The sequence below is a fragment of the Mustela nivalis genome (genome assembly GCF_964662115.1).
Source record: "Mustela nivalis genome assembly, chromosome: 13".
In the NCBI taxonomy this organism is placed as follows: domain Eukaryota; kingdom Metazoa; phylum Chordata; class Mammalia; order Carnivora; family Mustelidae; genus Mustela; species Mustela nivalis.
Window position 1 is genome coordinate 29723398 of NC_139032.1, and position 26386 is coordinate 29749783.

General features: G+C 47.2%; 1 protein-coding gene across 4 annotated transcripts in view; it reads right to left on the reverse strand.

Annotated features, from left to right (window-relative positions):
- The window catches only part of PTCH1 (patched 1), a 70240-nt gene continuing 43854 nt past the window's right edge, over positions 1-26386 (reverse strand). For all 4 annotated transcript variants that reach the window (XM_082697237.1, XM_082697238.1, XM_082697239.1 and 1 more), the window contains 12 exons: positions 25454-25572; positions 24399-24801; positions 23655-23964; positions 18893-19035; positions 16685-16868; positions 14981-15261; positions 13134-13271; positions 10159-10301; positions 6571-6670; positions 5804-6058; positions 3645-4200; positions 1-2908 (listed from right to left, as the gene is read on the reverse strand). In XM_082697237.1, coding sequence (XP_082553363.1) covers positions 3646-4200; positions 5804-6058; positions 6571-6670; positions 10159-10301; positions 13134-13271; positions 14981-15261; positions 16685-16868; positions 18893-19035; positions 23655-23964; positions 24399-24801; positions 25454-25572 — 2631 coding nt within the window. In that variant the 3' untranslated portion in view covers positions 1-2908; position 3645. The remainder of the gene's footprint in view (positions 2909-3644; positions 4201-5803; positions 6059-6570; positions 6671-10158; positions 10302-13133; positions 13272-14980; positions 15262-16684; positions 16869-18892; positions 19036-23654; positions 23965-24398; positions 24802-25453; positions 25573-26386) is intronic.

A 26386-nucleotide genomic window follows, 5' to 3' on the forward strand; every position in this document is an offset into this window, starting at 1 on the left:
TAACCAACAAGTTATATTATTTTTTATTCATGTTAGAATTTCTATCAGTGTTTGAACATTAATATTTAGAGAGTTTGTACATTTTTGCCTTCCAAGGTTTAAAATGAGAACCACACTAGGTCACAAATGGTAACTAATACACATTTCACAATTGCATGAATATTTACTCGATCTCTCACTCTCTTAACACTGTTAAACATTTTCTTTTCCTTGCTGTACTTACAATGAAAAGTGTGCCCCACTCATGTCTCAGCAAAGTTCCAGACATTATGGATTCATCACATATAAATTCTTTAAAAATATACTTCTGTCAAAAGACTTGATGACTACTATGTACACTACAAAAATAAATTTTCATATAAATAAATTATATGGCATACTTTTATCTTTGTAATTGAAATGACACAAACCCATTTCTGCCAAAACTGGCAGATAATGAGACCCAGTTTGAATATTTATTTCCTTTAAACTCCTTACACTAACACCTACCATGAGTCTTTAATGAAAATGTTATATACTCTGAACTATTTAACATTAGTAAGCACTCTATACAAATAAAAATTCTGTTCAAAAGTAAAACATAGCTGTAATAGTGTTTCCAATAGAAATAAAATCCCTGCATTTTTTTTGTTATAAACTGGCATGACAAATACTGTAGGAAAACATTCTTATGATACAAAATTATAAATATCAGCAAAGATTTAAAAAAAATTAAAACATCCAAATGAACAAACAAGACAGACAAAATAAAACTATTTTTAAAAAGAGAGAGAGAGAGAGAAATTCTGGCTGCCTGCCCGCCCCCGGGTTCTCCCTTTGCCAAAGTGACTGTGGGAGAAAATTCTACACCGTGCAGAAAGCAGGGCCGTGTGAGCTCTCATGCACCACACAAGCTGGGCTCAGGAAAGGAGCAAGGAGGGCGTGCCACGAACGAGAGAAGCAGACCTCAGAATTCTGCACCATATCTCTCTTGAATGCAGGACCTAAGTTTTCTGAGCAGAGCTGGATATTAGGTGGACAGACAGTGTGGCCGACGGAGTCACTGGACAGTAGACGCGGGCCCCCCGAGGCCCCTGGCACGTGAACACACACACACCTGGTGGCCACAGGGGGCTTCCAATGAGTATCTTACAGTTTTGTGGCAAGGTTTTGGGTCTGAGGTCACTATGCTGCTGGGTACTACCGGGAGCCCATTGCCTTCTGACTGAGTTTTTCTGTGGTGAACAGGAGGACACTGTGGGAGCTGCCACTGGCATGCTCCCACAGAGCTGAGTCTGGGTACTGACCACCTCCCTGACACACACCTCAGAGCAAGACAACAGAAGCAAGACAGAAGCAAATCTTTAAAAATCACACCTGGTTAAGAGACCTGCCTCCGGACACGTTCTTAAGTGCGGTGTATGGAATGAACATCTCTCTGTTCTAGGGTTAACATCCCGTTGAGGGAACACAAATGAGGCTGAGAGGAGGGACACAGTCTGTTGAGGGCGCGTGGGCCCATAATGGGAATATTCACACACCGAGAAGGATCCTTTGGAAGCTCCTAACCTGCAAAACTTCTGACTCCACATCACCACACTGGAGGCTCACTATTTTTCAAGAAGATACAAACAGACCCAGAAAGTCCCAGCCAACTGTGCAATTTAGGAAGAAGGGGGAGTTTAAATTGTAGGGACTCAAAACATCACCTCTGCGTTGACTGTGGTGAAAAACTAGAATCAACAGGTTTTTCTACTCATAGCAGGCTCATGGTCTCTGAAAGATTTCCAATCTGCCCTTACGTTTTTGAGGGTGCATGTATATGTATGTGCGTGTGCACGTGTGTGTGTCACGAGAGGTACAACGAAGGCTGCATAGTCTAGAGTATATGTTCATGGCCCAGCTGAGGCGCACCACTGAGCATGTTCTATAATAACGCTTTAATACCAATGAAGATGAGCGGATGTTAGCTCTAAACCCTGAGGTTCCACCGTCCACCACAACGATCCATGCAACGGAGCCCGTCTCCTCTGAGGCATGAATTGGGAGAGTCTGGATAGCAGCCAATGATCGCAAGAGAGCCCTGGGCCTGAAGGGAGTCCGGCGAAAGGGTAAGGCGACATTCAGGGCTAGCTTTCCACCAGCACCAAGCAATAAAGACATCCTGACTCTTCCAGCTCAACTAGGGCAAAGCCCACTGAGGGTTACAAGACAGTGAAAAGAAACAAAAAGAGAAAAAAAAATAAAATCACAGTACAGTACATTGGGAAACCACACACATGTTCTCACACACACACACACACACACACACACAGCCAAACGGAACCACATCCCACTACACCTGGAGAAGCCACCGGGGTCAGCGTACCTTCTTCATATCTGCTCATTAAACAACAAAATTATCACGCATAGCGTGTTTGAAAGTTAACAGTAACATTTCATACTACCACAGGGTTGTGATATGCAAATTTAAAATATTTTAAACAGAAACCTTTACAAAATAATCCTATTACATAAGCAATATTTGCATAGAATTATACAGGTAAATTATACAATATTTAAGCAGCAGCAACATATGCTGAAATTTAAGACTAAGTTAGGCTTGTTTGTGGCACAGAGACCCATGCACAAATCGGGAGGGGCCCCGCGGCGGCCTCCCCACCGCCCTCTCTGGGGGTGGGGGTGGAGAGAGCCCAGATCGCACTACTGTACATCCGTTCCTTCGTATATTACATATGTGTACACCTCTTAAATATTTATAGAACTATTTCACAAAATAATACAATCGGTTACAGTAACGCGGAACTGCTCTCCCAGAGCGCACGCCTGTGGGACTCTAAGCGGTTCTCTTCAAGCAGTTCGGGGGTAGAGGGGGTTGGGGGGGTGGGGGACTTCCAATCTTTGGCCTCTGCTTCAGATTTTACTCACCCTTTAAAAGAGAGAGAAAAAAAAAAAGTCAAACAAAGCCACGGGTGTATGAGTTTGTACTTAGCACCAAATCAAGGAAACTGGTGAATGGCACTAGAAATCAGCATAGGGTGCTGGGTGAGTGCAGGAGGGGCTCCTCAGGGTGGGTCATGAGCTCTTCCCCGATGTGAGGCTTAGGGTTCACCGAGCCGTGTATCAATCACAGCTGTTACGGGGCTTTAGAGAGATGGAAAGACAGGTGGAGGGGCACCTGGGTGGCTCAGTGGGTTGGGCCGCTGCCTTCGGCTCAGGTCATGATCTCGGGGTCCTTGGATAGAGTCCCTCATCGGGCTCTCTGCTCAGCAGGGAGCCTGCTTCCCTCTCTCTCACTCTCTGCCTACTTGTGATCTCTCTTTGTCAAATAAATAAATAAAATCTTAAAAAAAAAAAAGAAAGAAAGACAGGTGGAAGCCAGCTAGCATCCCCATGAACTTGCACTAATTCTCAACAGGTCTACAGCAAGGGAGTGACCCAGTTTGGGACTGGACCAGTTCCCCAAGGATGAAAGAGCTTGGATGTGGTGGAGACCAGGGGTCACCGGTGTTTGGTTTGGGCCACACCAATGCCCAGGGGCTCCCGGAGCGGGTGGCCTGAGAAGCCCCAAGGAGCTCTGCTCTCGGTCCCCACCCCCACACATCCCTCCACTGCTGCTGAGGGGCAGCGACTCGAGGGCCAACAGCCGCCCACCCTGCGCGTACCTCAGTTGGAGCTGCTGCCCCGGGGCCTCTCCTCACATTCCACGTCCTGCAGCTCTATGACTTCCACCTTGGAATCCCTCCTCTCGCACCGGACGTTAAAAGGCACGTGGGGGTCCTCAAATAGCCCGTACTCAGTCTCGGGGTAGTCCCTGTAGCCCGGGCACAGTCCCCCTCGGGGGTTCCACGTGGAGCCGGGCCCGGGGGCGGGCGGGGGGTGCACGGCCACAGTCACGGACGCCGAGGCCGTCACAGTGGTGATGGGCTGGCAGTAGCTGGGCGCCGAGCTGCCCATGGCAGTGAACGCTGGGTGCCGAGGGTTGTTCGAACGGGCTCCCCGGGGGCCCGCACGGTCCCTATTGCTAGGGCCAGAATGCCCGTCAGTAGAAATTTCGAAAGCGTCTCTGCGCGGTTTGTAGGGGGGTGGCCGCAGGCCTTCTCTGGGGGGTTCCCTCCGGGGCTGCTGGCTTGGTCGTCCAGGAGGCAAAGGCTCTGTGTCCAGGGGGGGTTGCTGGCGAGGGTTTGAGGGTGGGTGATGTCTTGCTTCAGGATGGACCACCTGCAAAGAGTGAGGGCAGGTTAAAACAGGAGGGACGCCAGCCCCGGGCGGGGCGTTGCCCCTCACTGCGCCCCGCCTTCCCTTCTTGGCTCCGGCTCCTGCCGGCCACCCACACACAGCTCTTCACCAAGTGCTCAGTCAACCCCACAAATGACTGGAAGAGGCCCCCCGGGAGCCAGCGGGGCCTTCCACCCACAAAAGAAAAACTTGTTCTTTTAGAACCTCCCCAACGTGGCAGAGGAGGGCCTTATTTGGAGCCTGGGTCTAGGCTTTCTCTAGTGCAGCTGGCTGGGCACACGTGGCTGTGGTCACAGAGTCCCCGCACTGCCTCCCTCCTGCTGTTTGAGCCCCACCCTGCGCTGTAGGTCCAATCCCAAGCTCCTCCTCTTGGAAAACTGCTAAGTATCTGGCTCTGGCTCACCCCAGCGCTGCATGCTGGCAGGATGTCGATGCCTACACCGTTGACTACGGCAGCCACTAGGAACACGGGGCTCTTTGCCCTTAACTGAACACAAATTCCAAATGCAGTTCCTTCGTTGCACCAGCCACATTTCAAGGGCTAAACAGCCACATGTGATCAGTGGCTACTACACGGGCGAGCACAGAGGGAGCATTTCCATCATCGCGGAAAGTTCTATGGGGCAGCGCTGCTCTGTCCGGTTGTTAGGAATCTGGTTTCTGGGTCTCTATACAAAGCGTGGAGCAACACAGTGGCCACATCAATCAAAAGGACCGTGACCAACTTCAAAGTCGTTCAGCTTGTACCTATTTTTAGGCTCCTGCTGAACCAAACCAGATTCACACTGCAGCTCAGCAGGCATCGTCACGGGGGGTAAGAGGAGGAAAATTTAGGTTATTTGGTCGGCCTCTCTCTCTTTCATGTGAGGGCTGCTCTGGCCTGGGACTGGAATACCCATTTCCTGGAGGGACAGCAGGAGGCCCTCAGTTGGAGCAACACGAGTCTTAGAACCTTCCTCAACCTTCCTAGGGTTTTGTGTACTATGCTCTAGGCCTGGGCACGAGGGGGGGGGGGGGTTTCTGAGCACTTCCCCGGGAGCAGAGAGAGTGCAGGACATGGCTGGGGCTCTCGGAGTCTTTGAGAAGCCCAGGCTGCTCATGGCTTTCCCAAAGGCTAAGCTTCCCACTTCTAGTAAAGTCTTAGACATCAACAATTGAAATCATTTTGTACTGGGGGATTTAAAGGTAACAGAAGTGGGAGGGGAAAAAAATCACTGTTGGCAATAAAAATACCACTACGTTTTAAAAAAAGTATTATTCTAAAATGACGTGCAGCTAAAAACAAAAAACAAGCAGCAGCAGGAAGGCAGGCTTTCCCTCTGAGCCTCAAGCTCCAAGTGTGCTACGCCTGAGTAAGATACATGCCAACGCTACTCAACGCTGGGGATACTGGTCCCCGCCCTTTGCAATCCCTAGGACACCCAAACACAAGGAATGAACGTTTTTATAGTTTCAGAGGCAAATCTTGGCAATTTCACATGATTCTACATAATCTTTACTTTATTTTAAAATCCTATCTGTCTGGGATTTTGCTGTTCACAGGAGATGGGGCTACCCCTACCCCCACCCTGTCAGGGTGACTTACAGTGGAGCGGGCAAAGACAGGGTTTTCTGTGGCTTCCACGATCACTTGGTGGGCAGGGCCTCCGGTGCCCTGCTGGGCCTCGTAGTGCCGAAGCTCTTCACTGATGCCCGACACCGTCGTCTGAGAACTGTACTCCGAGTCAGAAGAATCAGACCCATTGTTTGCATGACCGGGGGGCACGGCAAAGCGGACCACGCTGGGGGGCGGCTCGGGGGAAGGGGTGGGCAGTCGGTTCAGCCCGTTGGCTGGAGACACCTGTTTAAGGAGATTCCATATCAGAAGGGTTATCATCCATTTACTGCTGGTCACACTCAGACTGCAAAGCACTGTATGGCTCAGAGGTCTCTGTACCCGTCTCCCTATGGCCCGGCCTCTCCCACGGCCCTGTCTCACCTCCCCCACTCTGCCCCTCGACAGCTGGGGCCCAAGATCCAGCCTCTGCTCTTACGCTTTGGAAAAGGCAGGCTGTGGCCTTTTTACTTATTTTCAAGCCCAGATATTCATCTTGGGTGTTAGCTGCTTCATGGATACAGAACTACAAGACTCAGACCGCCAATCACTTGGTTTAAGACACTGAAACAAAACAAGTACGACATCCCCCCAACTATTACATTGAAGAGAAAAAAGCCATAGTCGTGGAAATGTTTACTGAAAAAGCAGATAGTAATGTTGAGATACCTTAAATATCTAAATTCACAGGGACCCTGGGACAAACAGCTTTCAGGTGGCCTTAGGGGTGTACGTTATAGCCTGGTATGATTACTGACCTCGGGGTATGGTCCGAAGAAGGACAGAAGGACTGGGAGCAAAACCAGCCCGTTGAGAACACCCAGGATTGTTAGGATTGCCAGAACAGCAAAGAAATACCTTGAAGATAAAAGGGAAACAGGAACATTCACTGTGGCAAAAGTAAATGAAGCCAGGCTTCATATGCCCAAATATTACGTAGCACATCAAAACACAAAATTAACAAAGCCCACACGGTTGCAAAGGCTGTTACAAATCTGTGGTTCAAATTCAGCATGAGATTAGGTTTTCTCCTTTTTTGCTTTCCTTTTTTTTTACCTTGTGACTCTCGAGGACTACATTCCACAACCCAAAGTGTTAGTTTGTGAAGGGACGAGAGAAAAATTAGCTTGTTAATTTGCTGAAATCTCCTGGCATGTAATGTTATTTATGAATGTGTTACACAAACACAAAAATATGGAATGTGAGCTGAATGGCTGAGCAGATTGGAAGCACAAACACAATGCAGAGGGGCCCTGTCCGTGAAAACCCAGCAGAAGCAAACAAATGAAGTGAAGGGTGTAGAATTTAAACAATTTAGCTCAGGAGGAAAAGCAGCCCACTTCTGCAGGCAGCTAATCCACTGTGAAATGCTTCTGCATCTTAGAGCAGAATCTCTAATTAAGTCTCCAGCGTATCAGGTAAGGCTTTCCCTGGGCTTTCATTAATCACAACTTTCTGCCGAGAATTCTGTGAGTTCCAGTTTTACCAAACGGCTCCGATTGCAACCTTTTTAGAACACAAGAACCAGCTTTCTGCAAAAGAAAGCGCTGCCCATTCTGTGGTTGCTGGGGCATTTGCGGGGGAGGGCGGCCCACAATGAGGGGGCTGCTCTGTGGGCCAATCTTTTGTTGAACAATTTAGCATCTCTGAATACTCTTGTTTTGCGTCAGCCAATTCAAACATAAAGGCCTCAGCACCATGAAGAAGAGGAGAGTGCGCAAGTGGCCCTGCTTTCCCACCATTGAGGGCTAAGGTCTGGGATCCTTCATGAATACCAAGGTAAACCTGTCAGCTCGGGAGAGCGGCTGGCCGAGGCTGCGCCCAGCTGGAGGGAGTGGGCTCCACTCTAGTGTACGTTTTCTGGAACTAACAGTGTCTAGGGCAGCTCTGCTGGAAGGAGGCTGTGGTAGGGGAGAGCTCAGGATGTTCCGGGAAGGGGTGGGGGCAAGATATCTATCTGTTAATGGTCCTCTTGATCATAAAACAGAACAGGCACCGAACTTCGCCATGACTCTGTATGTTTCGACATTAGATGAAAGGAGTGAGAATCCCTATAAAAATACAAATACCTCGCAGCTATTGTAAACACTAGAAACTTCTGAGCTGCATTAGTAAAAAGCAAGCCGCCAAAGTCTTGCTCTAACGTAAACTGCTGGAACTTCAGGCTGAAGCATGGCTCAGCGGCAGCATTACAACACTTGCATCCCATCCATCTAACTGTAGCATAAACAGACCAATTAGATTTCTGACGGCTTAGCGTATACAATGTCTGCTCATGCAGTTGACCTCAGTGAGGGCTTTATCAGGTTAATCCATCCAGTTCTAGAAAATGGGAAGCCCTTTTAAAGTGATCGAAACAAGAACCCTGATATCTCTGGGAGAGAACAGGGAGCCAGGGGTTAGATGAGAGCCAGGACTCTGCCCTCCATCCTGGTGCCCAGCTGGTTGCTGGGATTCTGGCAAAGAGCCCCTCTGTGGCTCACTGGGCATCCCCACAAGGCTGAGTGGGATCCTCGGAGATCTCATCCCACCCAGAGCTTCCCATGCTTCTGAGATGCCTGTGAACTCCCTCTCCCCCCACTGCAGACTGTAAGCCACATGGAGGGGGATAGGGTCCATGTTACTCGCTGCTGTGCACAATGGTGCTTATGAGGTGCTTGGTACATTGTGTCCAGGGAAAAGTCCTGCAAAAGAGACTCTCCTTGACACAGGGGTTTTGTGCCATAAAGAAACACCTATTAATGTCCAAATATGGGTAAGCTAAGGAAATAAAGGAAAAGCCAAAGTCAAGTTAAGAGCTGAAAATAAAACTCTGGCCAAAAGCTTGATCTAATTTAGGCATACATCTACCTGGTATTGGCAAACAAGAATGTACTAATTGGCTTGTGAGCTGATTAACAGTGTTGTGCTGAACAGACCAGCAGCATGGGTATCACCTGGGAGCTGGCTGGAAATGCAAACTTCAGCCCCACAGCCTCCCTGCCCCCCAGTGAAATCCGAGCCGCGTCTGCAGAGCCTCGGGTGAATCACAAGCTTGTTGCGGTCTGAGGAGTTTGGGTCCGCACTGTGATCATGGGCCTACCTCTCCACTGGCACGCACTGACTACACCAAGGGAATGCTGGGCCTCCTTCGGGGAGGGCTTAGTCTCTGCTGCCCAACTGCCCAGTGGGGTAGGCCACAGACCCACGGGATCCTGATCTGGCTTCTGCAACAAGGGAACTTGGACTGAAACTCAAAACCCTCTTCTTTTCACTTGAAAACACGAGACCTATCACAGGCCCACACAGCGAGAAAGTCTGTTTAGATTCTCCCTCCAGATTCCTAAAGCATCCCAACCCAGACAGTCATGTCTCATGTTCAGTTCTGCTTTAGCACGGTTCTAATCCCGGACTGTCTTCCTATGGATGGCTCTGCCCTTGCCTGTCCACGGAGCAGCAGCAGCGTTCCACCCAGGAGCAGCTATTTCCCAAAACCACGGGGGCTGTTGGGAGCAGAGAAGGGTCCTTCTCTGCAGAAGGCAAATTTGTTCTCCTTTTCTACATTGCGAACTCATACTCTTCATAAAGCCCCCAGAAACTGCTTGCCTGGGGATCCAAAAAGAAGGATCCAAACTAGGTCTGGATTTCCGACATTTGACACCGAAGTTACACATTTTCTGCTCCCTAGATCTTACTTAGAACTTGAATGTGAAGTCTGGGTGTGCAACCTTTGCTTCTTAGAAGAAAATGTAGGTGATGATTTTAGTTATCTTAGAAAAGTTAGAAAAGTTTTCTTTTCTATCCTTTTGAAAGAAGTCAGAAAGAAGAAAAGTTAAGAAGAAAAGTTAGAAAATGTAGGTGATAATTTTAGTTATCTTAGAAAACTTAGAAAAGTTTTCTTTTCTATCATTTTGAAAGAAGAGTGAAGGTCAAACTCAGTCAGTGGAGGGGAACCAAGGTCAGAATTTGGGGGTACTGGGCGGTACCCTGGCTTCACGCTGTGGAACTCTGCTGCTTGTCACACTCTCCATCTCTCCTCCCCAAGATGTTCCCTAAGACGGCTCTAGAAGAGAGCTTGTCCTTCTACCTCCGCACAGATCTCTGAGTTAAGAAACTCAGCAGAAGAGGAGTCACGGACCATGGTGATCATTTCACAGTGAATTCGTAAGGGCACAACATCGTGCTGTATACCTTAAAAAATATATGATTTTTACTTGTCAATACACCTCAATACATCTGGGGGAGAAAGAGTAGAGTCATAATGAAGACGTGCTGCTATCCACAGGGCACAGAAAGGAATATGCAACAGAGATCGTAAAGATGATAGAGATTCTTGGAAATTAAGAACCGTTTCCCCTCCTGCTTACCTGACAATGAAATCGAACTCCGATCCTGCAAGCATCAGCACTCCTAGCAGAGTAGAAACGGCGCCATCCAGGACAGGTGCGAACATGTGCTCTAGGGCGAGCACGGCCCTGCGGTTCTTATCGCCAATGGCCGTTAGAAAGGCCTGTGCAAGGAGAAGAGGCGGGATGAGCAGGTTCCCGGTCCGAGTGCGGCCCCTGGGCAGCTCTGTCCAACACACTACGAGCTGTCTTACTCCGACTGTGCAGACCTTCTCACACCTTCCTTTCTAGCTCCTGAAATATTTAACCTGGGGTGCTCAAGTACTAAATCTGGGCTTATGCTTAAGTGACCTGCTCGTGATACTGTGTCATGTTTGGCGTTGATATAAATCTTGAACCACCACCAAAAAAGACAGCAAGCATATTTACTTTAAATTAAAAACCAAACCAAAACTATACCAACAAGAGCAAAATGTCCCCTTCTTTTCCCTATTGTTCCCTGGGAGTTTCTTCCCCAACCCATGCGATCCCACGGCTTTTGCATGGGAGGCCCACGGTGTGAAGATGAGAGCACCCTTCCTGACTTTGTGGGAGGTCAAGATCTTTCTTCCAAGTGGGCTTAGTTGAGAGGCATGTGCAACTGGGTGCACAGGCTGATGCAGGGTTCAAACTAATGGGTCTGTTGTACCTCTAAGTACCACGGAAGTCTCACAAGAAAAAATACAGGACTCAAAATTCACATCGCGCCTGTTCTAACTCCGTGTGGTCATATCACCCCTTCCTTCACTTCCCAAAGCCCCACTAGTGACGAATACTACCGATGCCAACGGCAACATTACAGAGTAAGCCCCAGCGAATCGGACTGTTGGCTTGAAAGGGTGACCATTTTGATGGGAGTCAGTTCCTGTCATACTCTGCCTTGCCCTCCGGGGGGGGGGGGGGCCCTGACAGGAGCTGGCACAAGTCCTTTCTCTGCCTGAAAGGGATATGCTTTCTCTGCAGACCACAGCTCCCAAAAACCAAGGCCTATCACACATCGGGTGCACTCCTATTCCTTGTGTTGCTTCTGGAAGAACACTAGGTTGTTCTCTTGAACAGATGAAGAAAGAAAAGCATACAAAAATGTGCTATGAGTTTCTGTACCTTTCTCTAAAGTACATTTTCTCTAAAAAATACACATGCTTTCCCAGGGTGGGGAAGGGTATCGGGTCAACAGAATTGCCTTTCTGTCTTGGGAGGAAAGCAACAAGACAGTCTGGAACCATGTTACTCTGTGCCATACTTGAGCCATGAGGCTGTAAGAGCTAAATAGGGTTTTATCATCTCTCACCCAACTTACACTGTGGGAATAGTGAACTGACAGGAACCCACTGATTACTTGAAGAGAGTTCTTCACCAACCTTATTCCATCATTTTATAAACCTTGAAAGAGCAGCACCTGCCTGCTTTCAATCGACCTTCCTGGGTGAGAACAGCACATCCTGCATGTGATGGTCTCATGATGAAGATGTGGGCTATAAGCATTTAGCAGGGGTGACTGCTCATGAAGCCAAGCTGCCTCTTGAGCTTCCTTAAATTCTTGGAATTAAACCTTGCACGAATGGTGGAAGCATTCCTTAATTGCTTAGCCAGCACTGGTGTGTGCATGTACATTCATGTCACCGCACGTATAAGGCCCACAGTGCCACCACAGGTTGCACTTCTCATTTCCACTGTAAAAACCTGTTCTAGAACGTTCTTGTTTGCCATGCTAGCTATCACCCCCCAAAAGTGGTTTTCCTTTGCATCAGAATAAAATGACCGGGTGGATTCTTAACTCTTATGTCAAGTTTTCACCTTTTTGAAGAAATGATATTAAGAATTAATTATGTTCTAAGCTGCAGGCTGGTGGGCTCTTCCTTTAAAAAAAGTCCCCTCTCCCTCCTCCTGGCTCAATGGAGGAAAAGAATTTGGATAGGTTCAAAATTTAGAGAATATTGCTTCTAAATTATCAGCTTTTTGTTGAAAATGGGACAACCTCAACCAAACATTCCTTCTGGAACCCCGAAGTTTACAGTCTCTAAACTGCATAAGAAGGCTCCTGAAAGATTCCTCGCGGAGAAACCGGAAGGCACAACACAGAGCCTATGTGTAAATCCACGCATGTGCAGACATGCATACGCCATGTGCTAAGCCCCAGGAAAATCAACACTAGTAACCAAAAAGGCAAGGCTAAAAGTATTTGGCCCAGGCTCAGTGCTAGGTGTCCTACCTAGGGCATTCCAAACATCAGTATTTCTTCAGTCCATAAATGTTTATTGAGTGCCTAACAATAACCCCAAAGACTAAGGTTATAAGCACGAGTGTGGACAGAACGTAAGTCACACACGGCTAGGAGATTTTGGAATAAACTCCTGATAAATGTACACGATGGGCCTGTCTCTGGGTTTAAAGACTCCTCCTGATGTTTAACTTCCTCCAACAAACTGTGCACAGGACTGGACACAGAGAAGAGGGCGGCACATTCTGTTGAGAGCAACTGTGGTCCTCTGACTTTTTCTTCTCTCATGAATTTGGAGGCAGGGAGGTTGAAGGAGCTGGGTGGGCTTAGCAGGAAGAACCAGTTCCTCTGCCCCACTGGCTCCCGGCTCTGTCCTCGGCTGCTGGCAGGCCCCACCTTGCCTGTGAGTGTGGTCTCACTTGATCTCTGCTGTAGAACTGTACTTTTACAAACTGCGTGCGCATTTGTGTGCTCACACATGTTCATACCATCTAACTTAGGAACAAGGTTGACAACTTACAGACCTGTCATGACACTAAGGTCACCAAATAAGCACCATCCTTCCTGGTCCCCTGCTGACCCCAAGAGGGAAGCCTCCTCACTAAGCCCGTAGTAGTAGTACGTGTGTTCCTTGGTGTTGGAGAAAAACAAAAAGGTCCCTGACCTGGAGACTACCAAAGCTAAAGGAACAGATGTTGCCTTTCCATCAAGTTATTGATGAAGAGGTCTCCCATACCAGAGCAACGTGAACGGTGAACTCCACTCCAATGCCAACGGAAGCGATCAGGATGACCACGGGCACGGCGCTCAGCTTGATCCCAATGAGGCCCATCATGCCAAAGAGCTCGACCGTCATCAGAGCCAGGACTGTCACCTTTAGAAAGACGCAGGGGATGAGTGGATGGGCACAAACACTCCAAGTGCTGACAGCAGGGGAGGGGGTCCCTCCAGATCAAGAGTAGAGAAAACACCTGGGACCCAAATATAATGAACACGCTGACTCGCTTTCACTCTGGGCACCTGTCTTTACTTTCTAATTCACCATGTCGCTGCTGGTGGGATAGCTGCTTTGGGCCAGCAGCCTGTTTAAGGAGTACAGAAAGGCAAAGCTTAGTATTACTACAGCAAGCTGTTTTTCCAATATATCTGTTCTAGAAAGCAAAAAGTACAAAAAAAAAAAAAATCCACAACTATTCCCTTTGAGTCATCTAAGAATTACACAAACACGGACTGGTCACTAGGTACAAGTTTAATATACTTTAAACCAAGGTATTTCCTTCTGTTTTGATAGTAATCATCAGAAACTGTCCTTGAATTTACAAGAGAATTGAAACCTGCAGAGTTTTTGGTTGCCTGCCTCCATCCTAAAGAAAGCAGATAGGACGGGTGAATAAAAGTTCTTTCTTTGACGTAAAGGCAGCTCTGCTTTTGTTCAGAGAGTGCATGGGTTAAGAGAGGATGCAGCGGGAGAAAGGGGACTTCTGGTCAGCTGACATGGGTCAGGTTACAGGCGCCTTCACTTTGAAGAAGTAAGGAGCAAGACGGGTGGACGGAGCAGACAGCTCAACCCAAGGAAAAGTCCTGTTTGCCTTCCATCGGCCTTGTAAACATTTGCGCAGAGATGGAAAGAAAATCTGCAAGGTAGCCTATGGAGTTTCTTGGGCCAAAGGGGAGAAAATACAAATGAAACAGTAAACTTCCTACAGATGGAAGAGAAGGAGTGAATGAGCTTTCCAGATCGGGGGTGGTGCAGTGGACAGCAGTGTCAGGGAAGTCCAGAAACAGTTCCCTTTGCTTTCTTTTAAGAACCTAATGAAAGATGGACGACATCAGTGACTTAAGTACCATGAAAACCCCTACAGACTAAACATTTACCTTTTAACATACCTGCTGCACAGACGTATGGTGCAGAAATGAGACCCGGTCTCTGTTTTTATAATTGTGGCATTTTGAAGGCTATACCACAGTTCGTGGAATTTAAACACTGCCATGATTTTATTAGACTCCACATGAAACTTACTTCAGATCTGGGAGAATTATACTTGGAAAAAGGATGCCAAAAACTCGGCTAGTAATACTGGTTCATCAATGTCCTTCAAGCTTTAAAACACACACAACACACAAAACCATCTCAAAAACCATTTTACCCATAGACCACTATCCTAACTTCTCTAATTACCTCCTCCACCCCTTTTCTAGAAGAATCTTCTCTATGTTAGGTCTGGGATGTAGTCACAAGAGGACCCTTTAAGTTAAAAAAAAAATTAGTTACATTTGTATTTAATAAATGCTCAGAGTGTTTGTGTTTAATAAATGCTCAGAGGGGTTATAGACAATGTGTTTTAAAACTTCCCTGTCTTTACATAGACAGTTGAAAGCTGTAGGACAAGGAACAGAAGATAAAGGCCATTAATGGCTCTACCTGGCCATGAACCTTGCCACCTCCTGCAGTATAAATATAGCAAGGGTGATGCAATCTATACCCTCCTCCAGAGGCCCAGACATAAACACAGCTTCCCGGCTGCAGCAAGAGCTAGGCCAAAAGGAATCTGACTTCCACAAAAACCCTGCGAATGAACTCACAATGATCCCGGCCGTCCAGGGGTTCAGGAGGAAGACAGCACACACCAGGAACGTGCAGGCCAGCACCACGCTGATGGATAGCAGGAGCCAGTGGCGGAGGCCGATGTACTGCTCCCAGAAGAGGAAGGGGTAGCCGTTGGGGTAGCTGGAGAGCCCCAGGCTTGTGTAGTTGTTGCAGATGGTTCTGACCTTTTCAATGGCTTCCACGAAGTCTGAGGTGTCCCGCAAGCCGTTGAGGTAGAAAGGGAACTGAGCGTATTCGATGGGCTCTGCTGCTGGGACTGGACAGGGAGACAGCGGGAAGAGGCCACAGCTGAAGGCTCGGGGCAACGGGACAGAGGCGAAGGGGCGTGACCTGGGTATCGGGGAGCCACTACACGCCCCAGGGCCGGCCCTCCCAGACCCACAGCGCGCTGCTCTGGGATGACCAGAGCAGGGACTCTGCCACCAAGTTCCCTGACTGTGCTTCTTTCAATGTGAAGCACAGACTGTCCCAGGACGGCCTTTGGGTACTTACAATCTTAATCTCTGGTTTAGAAGCGTTTTAAGCAATGATCAACATTTGACTTTTTTCCAGTGGGGGAGGGGAGGAACCTGGGGCCTGTGTATTTATTTAAACTTTGATTTTAATCTAGAAGCAGTCACTTTTGTGATGGGTCTAAACAAGAATTCAACGGGGGAGCAATTTTTGTTTGACTGACACAAGGGAAAATACTAAGTTCAAACTGTTTTCCTCAATCACTTACCAGAACAAAATAACTCGAAAGTCATGCTTTCCTGCGAAAAACGCTTAACTTTCTTATCCTTTTAGTGATCTAACACACTTAAACCTTCCATGCTTCTTTTTTAATGCAATGCTAAGTCTTCAGCAGCAGGGGAAGAAATCCTCACACAACAAGCATTTAGTTACTGCCGTTGTGTGTTCCAGACCCTTTGGGGTCATTCAGTTGACTTGCTAAACATGATTTGCCCTATTATAATCTCAACTATAAATTTTCATTAAGACAAGCCTTGGCTGCTTGCCACAAGGCTCTGGGGTTTAGATACAGAGAAGCACAACCCACTTCCTCTCCGGCCACGTTTGCAAAGGGACCCGTCTTCTTTGTCACGTCCTCCCTCGGCCTCCTCTCCAAGGTGGAAGCTACTAATATCTCTAACATCAATGCAAATTAAATCCATACCAGACCACCTTTCAAAGTCAGGGCTGAGACGAGAAAGGAAGAGGACGCTGCTGTATACAGGCTATTCTGCTCGGGTTTAAACAGCTTTGACAGAGTACAGGTGCTTGGTGGCTTACAGGAATGACCCAACTTGCCAGAAATTCCTTCAACACCAGAGTTGACAAAGCTAAGATAAACATATAATCCCCAGCGATAAAACTCTGCAATAGTAAAATAACACTCGACCTGGAGGCGTCCCCAGCTTTCACATGGAACAGCTGGCATGAAAGAGAGCTGCCTGGTGGGCGTCGTAGGGTGAAAGCTACAAGCGGAGATTAGGGACTCTCATTTCCCAACGTGATAGAGCACGGGTTGTATTCCATTACACATCCTCATCTGTCTCCCAGAGTTTTCAACTCAAAGAAATATATTGTTCTGTTTACACTTTTGAACCCTGGGTAGCGTCAGCAGACGAGGGCCATGGCCGAGCTGGGGAGAACAGGGCGAGGCCCCACGTGGCAGGCCCCCACGGAGGGCTACTTACTTCTGAGTCTGGTTTCGGGCATGTAGTCGGCTTTGTCGTGCACCCACTCGGGACGGTGAGGCCGGATGTTGGCCTGGGAGGCGGCGTATGCCACGGGATCGTTGCTGACCCAAGCGGTCAGGTAGATGTAGAACGCGCTGGGGTTGATGATGCCGTCCGCGTCCACCAGGCGCCGTTTGGTCAACTGCAAAATGGGAAGCAGAGGGGGTTTCAGAATGGGGCCGGGGAAACACACTCCTGTCTGGAGGTAGAAGGAAAAGCAGAGCCCTACACCAGCATCTGCAACACAGCCGAGGATGCCCCCTCTTTGAACATACAAGTAATTCCCGTCAGAACACCTTTGGTTTCTTTCAAAATGCACTTATCAGAGGATGCCATACTCGGTGTGTTTGTAACGCACACACAGTTCCGCAGATGGTCCGGGGATTGACGGAACCAATTAAATCTGAATGCTAAAAGACTGTCTGCAGCCAAGGCAGAGAATGAACAATCTGGAGAAACATATTTATAGGAGGGGAAGGGGGTAAAAAAAACCTGGCAAGAATCCCCATACACGTCTGTGTGCAGTTAACCTCTGCTGTTAACACTGAAGGAAATGCCACCCAGTAAATGGAGGAGAGCTATAAAAATAAAACAACATCTGTATAAATTTTGCTAACACTAGCCTCCTATGACCTGTGTATTCACAAAATGCCCATTGCCAGAAAGTGGAAGGGATTGGTGCACAGCCACGGTCCTCTGGGTACCCCGATTTTGGAGAGAGGAGGTCCCACTCCACACAGCCCATCCCAGGCCATGGAATACTACGCTCCCTCTATCTAAAGTAGGTCTTGGGGCTCTGCTTAGGTGCAAACACTGTGAGACACACACACACACACACACACACACACACGCACTTCCATACACACTCATCCACAGAAATATATTTTTCCTGTTTACTTTAGATTCAGGCCTGACTCCAGTGCTTTTGGCCTTTTCAACAAAATGAGAAACACCAGTGACAGCAGTTAATAGAGAAAGAGTAAAGGAAGAAAGAGTCGAGTGACAAAACGAAATTTCAGGGGTCTGGATTCAATTAATCCCCAGGATATGGAACAACTGCATGTCTTCAAGCCGTCTCTGGAATTACAGCGCACAGCTCGTGGCCTCCGTGCATGTAGCATGCTTTTCTCCCTCCCAGGTGCAGGAAGTGATATCCAGGGGCCGGGCCCAATCCCATTTGTTCCACGGTGTCCCTGGTCCCCGACGCCTGGCCCAGACACCGTGCATCCCCGTGCTCTCTCTCCCACAGGCTCCTCTGCCTACATCCTTGTCAAACCTGACAGCCTGCTGCACGGGGCCATAAAGCACCAAGTTCACACTCCATAATAACTCTGAACAATGTACTTTGTAAATCTGTCACCTTTAATGCCAACAAAAAAGGGGAGACAATAAACAGAGCTGCTGGGAAGATCATTAGCATGACGGTTTTCTGCCTGAGGGGGAAGCAAGTAAGCTACGAGCCGGTAGTAGTGTTGGACTCTGAAGGGTCCAAACATGCTCCCCAACATGCCTGAGGAATCAAAAGGGATACGCTGGAATCTGAGCATCACAGCGAAGATGCAAGTGCAGTCGGAGATTATGATTACAAAAAAGAAACAGCTCTTGTTACCCAGGGGAGTGAGCAGAATGGCAAGGGCACTCAGGTTCCAAGGACTGGCATTTCTGTTTGCCCCACTCATGACAGAGCCGTCTGTCTGTCCTCCTTCTCCACCTGCTGGGCCAGGGGGACCCCAAGGAATCGAAGGCAACCAAACCTCCCATCCTTCTAGTAACCTCTCTGATCCATCCACCCTAAATTCTGCTCATTCAAGTGACTGTTACCATCCTTCCAAGTTTGAAGAGAGTCAGCACCAACATGGTAATGAGTACTGGAATTCAAAAGAGAACAGTACAACCCAGAATTTCTAGTATCTGAGAGAGCCTGTCCTGCCCCAAGGGTTCTTAGGGGGAACAAAGGCCCCACATGGTGATCCACATGTCCCCACTTGACAGAGGAGCAGACTGAGGCACTCAGTTAGCTGATGGGATGAAATGAATCAGAGCCAACTCAATATTCTCCCAGCCCTTGGTGCCTCGGGTCTCTAGAGGGCACAGGATGGGCAGGCAGGTGTTCTCTGCTCAATGATGCCACAGGAGCTTCCAGGGCGTAGGGGGCGGGGAGAGTACCTGGCTGATGTCAATGGGTTTATCACGGCTGCCAGTCTGCACCAGGAGTTTGTAGGCAAGGACCGCATCATCCGATCCATTTTTGTAATTGTTTGGCATGATTTTCCCAGTTTCCCAGTCACTGTCAAATGCATCCTGAAGTCCTAGAAAAGGCAAATGTATACAATGTATTAAGATTCTTCACTGTTATGATCCAGGCCATAACTGGGTGGGCTGAGGACAAGGAGCCGGTATCAACCTTAAACACTCTGTGTGCTACTTGTTTTCTAGTTCAAGTTCAAGTGATACCCTTAGATTTTTCATGAATGAACTTCAGCTTGCTAATAATCACTGCTTCAAAGGTGGAAGAAGGGAATACGTGTTTCCAGGAAATAAATATACATGTTTTACCTTTACACAGAAAAGAAACCCCCTCCTCTCTCCCCAAGGCTATTCCAAAAGAAAGGAAGGGAGAGAGCTTGGGGGAGCGAGCGGGCTGAGTGAGGAGGAAGACGTACAGGCTCATCAGGCAGTTCACACCGCCATCAGGTGCTATGGGTTCTTCAGCACAACCAGAAATCCCACTCAGAGGGGGAAACGCGCCTTCGAACTCCCCAACTTCAAACAGCAACTCAGCTGCTTCTCCAGCCCAGGGTGAGTGAACATGATTCTGTCAATTTGTTCCATCTGTTCGACTTGTGGAGCTAATACAAGCTGTGGGATCGGCTGCCAGGTTGTGTAAAGATCACAGCCAACACCTATTCACTCTCCACTGTTCCTCTTTGCCACCCTTCCTCAGAGGGGGGGCGTGCAGGAGGGCGAGGGGAGGGATCTCGTGAGCCCCGTGTGCACAGGGAAATGCCTCACGGGGTAAATTTGGATCAGATTGAGAACAGGAAGCCACAGGCCAATACAAGGGGGCTCTGTGAGAACAGATGACAAACCGCAAGCACTGGGAGGGGAAGGAAAGGGCTTTCTGAGTGTGGGGGATGGGCGAGCCCACCAGCCCACCACACACAGCTGCGCTTGGCCTCTGTAATCAAAACCATCATTACAGACCTGATGGTTTGACTACAGCTGTAAAGAGATAAGCGTGCTGGAAGAGAAAACAGGGCCCTGGTGACCCGGCCTTAGGGGCTGAGTGATCCCGTGTGCACACGTTCTCCCCTGACTCCCCCACCTCCTTCCCGCGGCCGTGCTCCCCGCCCTCCCCAATTCCCTCCCAAGTAGAACTCCCAAGCCCCAGCAGCTCAGGAAACCACATCTTTTGGAACAGGCTACATTCGCATAGGTTAGACATGGCCAGTAAGAAGGGAAAAGAGTTCATTTCATGACATGCCTTGAGTGACTTCAAAGACCCCCCACCCCCCATACTGGTCCCCTCAGTGCTTACAATAATTAAGCTCTGGGGGGTCTGAAGCAGGAGGAGAGGGAGCACAGGACCCTGTCTCTCTCTTTAAACCTTCCTGCCCACATTGCCGTGGGGCATTGTTTTTACACCAACAATGTAGGGATGAGGCCTGGAGGCTCTGTGCTGAAAGAAGGCCGTGTCTGGGGCGAGTGTGGAGGAGCAGTGGGCGGGAGGGACCACCGGCACAGGCCATGCTCCCGACTCTCTCACAGACTGTTTTTCACAGCAAGGCAGGCACACAACAAGCTGTACGGAGCAGATGTGATTTTATTACCTAAAACCTTTTTTTTTGTTTTTGAAAAAAAATAAACAGGAGAGGAAAAACAACCCCTTGTGCCTCCCCACTCCAAAAGAGACCTGGTCTGTTTTCCCCACCTTAATAGAATTTTCATCACTTTATGGCCTGTGTGGGACTTTAACCCTTTCCCTCCTGACCTGCAATCCCAAGGAGCCACTCACGCTCAGCGAGCATGGGGCCGTCCCAGCATTTTACATTCATCGCTCTTCTTACAACTACCTCATGAGACAGCTCTGTTAGCCTCACGGTTCCTGCTTTACAGATAAGGAAGCCGAGGCACAGAAAGCAACGTGACCAAGGGCACCCAGCAGGGCTCCAGGGCAGGCTTGAACCATGGTTGCTCTAAATCACCTGAGCACACAGAGGCACTCAGAAAGTTCTCCGCTGAAGACATGAATACGGTCAGCCGAGTTACCGTGTGCACCGATGAAGTCTAGTGGCAAACAGGGTTCCAAAAATGAGTGTAGTTTTAAGATATGTATGCACTAAGAATGTGGGGACACCCTAGAGTGAGCCAAAGGAAGAAAGATCGGATCTGGGGAGGCCAGCCCTGTGGGCAGCTCAGCTCAACTCATCACCGGAGCCACCAGGCTCCCGCGCCATTTGCCATACTTGGAATACAAACACGAACGAGAACTAGTCATTGACCTTATGGAAGAGTGAAGTCCTTCTCATCAGATTATTTTATTTTCTGACTAATTAGCAAAAAGCTCAAGGAACAATGAACCGGCCTAAGAGCACATGTACAACATAGGATTCTATACACAAAACAAGGGACATGGATTTGCCTCCGTTGCCCACTGGCCAACATTTTATGCTCTAACACGCGCACACTGTAGAAGAGATTTGTGACATTTTACCTACTTCACAGCAAAACGTGAACATTTCAGCTAGAACTTTTCTCATTGTAAATTTTTTGCTAAATGTTATTTTCTAGGGAAAAGTTCTCAGCTACTTATTCCAATTGTCAATTTCTCTTTGATAGGGGACCCTAAGAAGGAAACATATAATTTAAATTTTATCTGGACAGTTCAGCGTGAAACACAAACACCACTGGATCATGATACAGTGTGGTTTTTATCTGCAATTTCACCTTATTGGCATGTGTGTTTCAAGATGACCTGGGGTATTGCCACTATGTATTTTTATGACTTAACCACCTCCCTCGACCCCCAAACTAGTGGGATGTTGATAAAGACCAATAGCATGACATGGTTTTTTAGTGATAATTCCATCAAAAACCAATGAGGGGTCCCAACACTTAATAGCCACACAAAATGTTTTTGAACAATTCAAGGACAGCTGATTCCTTGCAGGAAGTGTTCAAAGACCCAATCAACCCCTTGACAGGCCGGAAAACCGTCTAGGCAGCCCAACGGTCCCATTATCTGGCCATTCTGTGTCCAGTGCTCTCTGGTGCACCTCGTAAGAGTCATATGCAGAGTTCTTGGGGGTGGCTGGGGCCTTCCTTGACTTGGGAGCACGAATGGGTCTTACTTGGTCTACGTGGGTGCTGTTCGCTTAGCAATCAAAACAACATGATTCAACTGCACCTTTAACAAAGTGCAGTTCTCGAGTCCAATTGCTTTAGGTCTTTAAAGGGATGAAAGCATAGGGATAATTTACAATATGCTATAAAAATGTTAGCCCTCACCACTGCCTGAAGACAATACCCTCTGCCCTCTTCCCAAGCTCCGCCTAACATGCCATATTGAGCGTCCAAAGGAATGGCTGAAGACACTGAAATCAATTCTACAATAACCCTCCTTTGCTCAGATGCGGGCCCTGCTGCCGATCTCTTTGTCATTTGTGGCAAGCTATTTGCATGTCTTTGGTCAATGGGGGAAAAATGAAAAGCAGGGAATCTCTCAACTGTCTGGTCCTGTTTGGACTCATTATCTGAAAGACACAGCCTCCCAAACTACTGTAAAAAAATAAGACTTGGAACAAATTCACATTAATCTTGGGAGCATGTTAAAAAAATAACAGTAACGTCACGTAGATCTCTTTGCCTTTCTCAAAAGAAGAGGTCAAATCTGGTATACGTGTATGAACAAAATTCTAGCAACAGAACTCAAGGCCAGTAACTGTATTGAAGAATTTTCAGTCAGACTCAAGTTGTTTACCATTTCATGCAAACTCCCAGGGAAATTGGCTGCTTAATCTTTACCTACAAGTATATTGACTTAAGACCAAAAAAGGCACTTGAATCTGTGTTTAAACAAGCCTAATTAAGTGGGAAATTAAGACAATCATTTGGATAACTTAAGCCAAAAATGTTGGGGGCCATAATTATTTGGGTATTTCACTAAAAGCATTTTTGCCTGAATTGTGTGGATAATTATCTTGATTCCCCACTTCACTTTGCATGTGACAACATGGAATAAATGAACAGATGTTCTTGGAATCACTGAATACATTCATATTCAGTCAGCAGTTAGGAGCAAATTTAAGCCTTTTTTTTTTTCCTCCTCCAGTTGACTACTCTTTCCTAGAAACGTTTCTAAGGACAAGGTAACAAGTTAAGCAGAATTTGATTATGAAATACTGTGAGATGTGATTAAGCACTTTTAAGTTTATTTCATATGCCAAGTCAAAAGATGGCCAAAATTTGGAATGTTACATTATATTCACAAAAGATGCAAAATTTACCGGTGTAAGTAAAGTCATAATTTGTCAATACGTCAGTCTAGAAATTCCATTGACGCTCTGATTTCACTTGATCATCAAACTAACCACCATCCAAAAAGAGCACTAGAAGCATCTAGCTCCCCATTTTATAACATACTTTCCCATTTCCTAATGTGCACCCATAAATTCTTAACAGAGGTTCCTGAGTCCCCCATCTGAATTGTTTGCATCATTTTATAGGTAAAAGCCAGATTTGGGAGGCTGTCCCAGAAATAGTCTATATAAGAATTTTAAGCAACACTTAGAAGTCAATGAAACATGTCAGTGTTACGTTATAATCTAACACTTTAATAGTGAACAAAGGGAACTTGTGGAAGCTGATCATACCAAACACCGAACAGTGAAAGTTTACAAATGGCGCCCAGCCTCTAGCAGCACCTCACCTTGGAGCCAGTCTCTGAAGTAGTGCAGCCACATTTTGGGAAGCTGTTTATTTTCTTCCAACATGACATACTTCACATTGCTGAAACTCCTGTGAAGGTCATAAAGTAAGTGCTGGATATTCGGGTAGTCTGCTTTCTGGGTGACTATATACATGTTGTAGAAAGAAAAGTATTTGAATTGTGCAGCAATAAAGTCATATTCTCTTGTTTCCCGAGGCACAATGTCTGTAAGGTCCAGCCCATCGCGCACTCGGGTGGTCCCATAAAGGCTGACACCCAGCAAGCCCAGGAAAAGGAAGATCACCACGACCTGTAACACAGTAAGAGGCACAAGATCAGACCCAGAGGACAGGGCCAACTGTCCCTTGACAAAGGAAGCTGTTTGGTTCAGACCTCGCTTTTACCCCCACAATGGCCCTGATGAAGCATGTAGGGGTCATTCTCCAGAGAGAAAAATAAGTAATTATAGTAATCACATTTTAAAACAAGCTCATGAAAAATAAAATGTTTACAATTGTTGATCTAAATTCACAGAAGCATTTGATACATAGAGATTCACTCCTATAGAAGATGAGCTCATTAAAATGGCCCCACATGCTAAATGGATGGACTTTTTAGGAGGCCTGAATACATCACACCCAATTGGGTGAATACTTCACCCAATGAAGCAACCTGATGAATTCTAAAGGAGACTGTTTTGTTAATTCTTGAAGACAGGAAGAATCTCCTGTTTTGGTAGATTACCTTGGCTTTTGGTTTCAAGAGGAAAGGAGCATAATGTTTCTCGGCAAAAGATGAAAGTGTCCACTTGGTGCAGGGGGGCTCAAGGCAGTGGAGGCTGGAGTCGGAGAACTGGGAGAGAAGGTCTCTTGTGGAGCTGGTGCTCTCGGGGCTCTGGCAGCTGAGGGTGTCCTGGGTCATGGTGACAGGCTGCACGGAGATCTCGGAGCGTGGCTCGGCAGTGGTATAGTACACGTGAGTGTGGGGATCGTACTCTGTGCGGAGCTGCACTGTGGACTGCATGGTGATCTGGGTTTCATGGGTGAAGCTGTGGCTGCTGTAGGGGGGCGGGGGGCTGTAGCGGGTGTTATCGTGAGTCTCCGTGTAGGCCTGAGGTTCAACCTGAATCACTCTGCTGACGCAGGGGCTAAGAGGGGAAAATATGTTGCAATGGTACAACTGAAACAGGGATACAGTGCTTTCATTTTTGCCAATGACTGACAGTATTCATTTTACATAGTTCTAATTTAGAAGAAACATATCATACTGCTGAGCTCCATAAACACCACCTGATTTAACCATCTGGACATAGACACTAGTAAGTCAAAGGAGGCCAAATGGATGGCCAATTCCGAATGTGACTGGCAAAATCAAGTTGCACACTGATGAGCCCCTTTCAAACTGCAATTCCTAAAAAACACACAACCCCTCCCCTGAAAACCCCATAATACCCCAAAGGCTGTATTTTTTTCTGGATGGCTGGTTTTCAAGCCTTTGTTCTGCCTGAATCAATAGAGATACGACACACTCCCAATAATCAGCCAAAGTGATCCAGAATAGAAATAGCGAGCTTGTGGATCACAACCCCAGAGCTGTGAGTCTTTAGTCAGGGAGGGGAGAGCACCAGTGACGCGACATCCCCAACAGAGCATCCTCTGTCCATCATCTCCTCTGCCTCCATCACATCGGTACAAGCCCAGTAAACTACACTTTCTTCCAAGTCGACAGATGAAAGAGTGCTCTAACCCTACCAGTCTGTACCCAACAAATAAAGGCCACAGCAGCTCATGAAACTGTACCTTGTAAAACAGCAGAAAATATCCAATCTCCTGTCCTCACGTCGATACAAATCCATGCTGAGAATCGCAGGAAAAATTAGCAGAACCATAGCAAAATTGAATACCACTACTACAGCCGCCTGGAAGCAGAAGGTAAAGAAAAAGTAGAGGTCACCAGTATGTCTCCTCCCAGTCAGAGGATGGCTCTAAAAATAAAAGAAGTTTTCAACAACATCTTTTCAATTCTCTACTGAAGTGTTTAAACTTGAAATAGATGTTGGAGTTTCTCAACATTTTGCTTCTCTTCCATCATTAAGAGACCATTTGACAGGAACAGGCCCCGTCATTCTGATCCTTTCCATCTCTTAGAATTTCATGAAACCATGATGTACAAACACAGGAACGAAATGAGTCTTGCTCACAACCTAACCAAACCAAATCTAAAAGGCAGAATATGGAATATACTTGAGATGTTTTAATTGAAAACAAACATTCTCCTTTCAGAATATTTCTAAGAGTTTCACGCAACTCTGATTTTATACTCAGAGTATTTATACGTCAAGTGGATTGGGTATATCAAAATGTCACCTTTAAAACATGAAATAAAATTTCAAACACGTCCCCTGAGGTTTTTAATAGGCACATTCCAAATAGCCTCGGGAGTAGCCTGTGGGGTGTGCGAGCACAGTAACATGAAAGGTCAAGGAGAGGGAGGCAGAAAGAAATTCCTGTGTGTGATTATAGTATGCAGAATAAATAAGTACAGATTCAAAAGTCACTCCATAACCTAGAATAAACACAGGGCTAGATTCTGTAGTGCTTTGGCAAATCTCCTGCTGACCTAGTAAAAATTACACAATTGGGCTGTTAATAGGGGAAAGTCAACAGAGGACAGTTGAAAGGGCTTTCCCATTCAGACAGGAATGGAAAGAAGCGGGACACACACACACACAC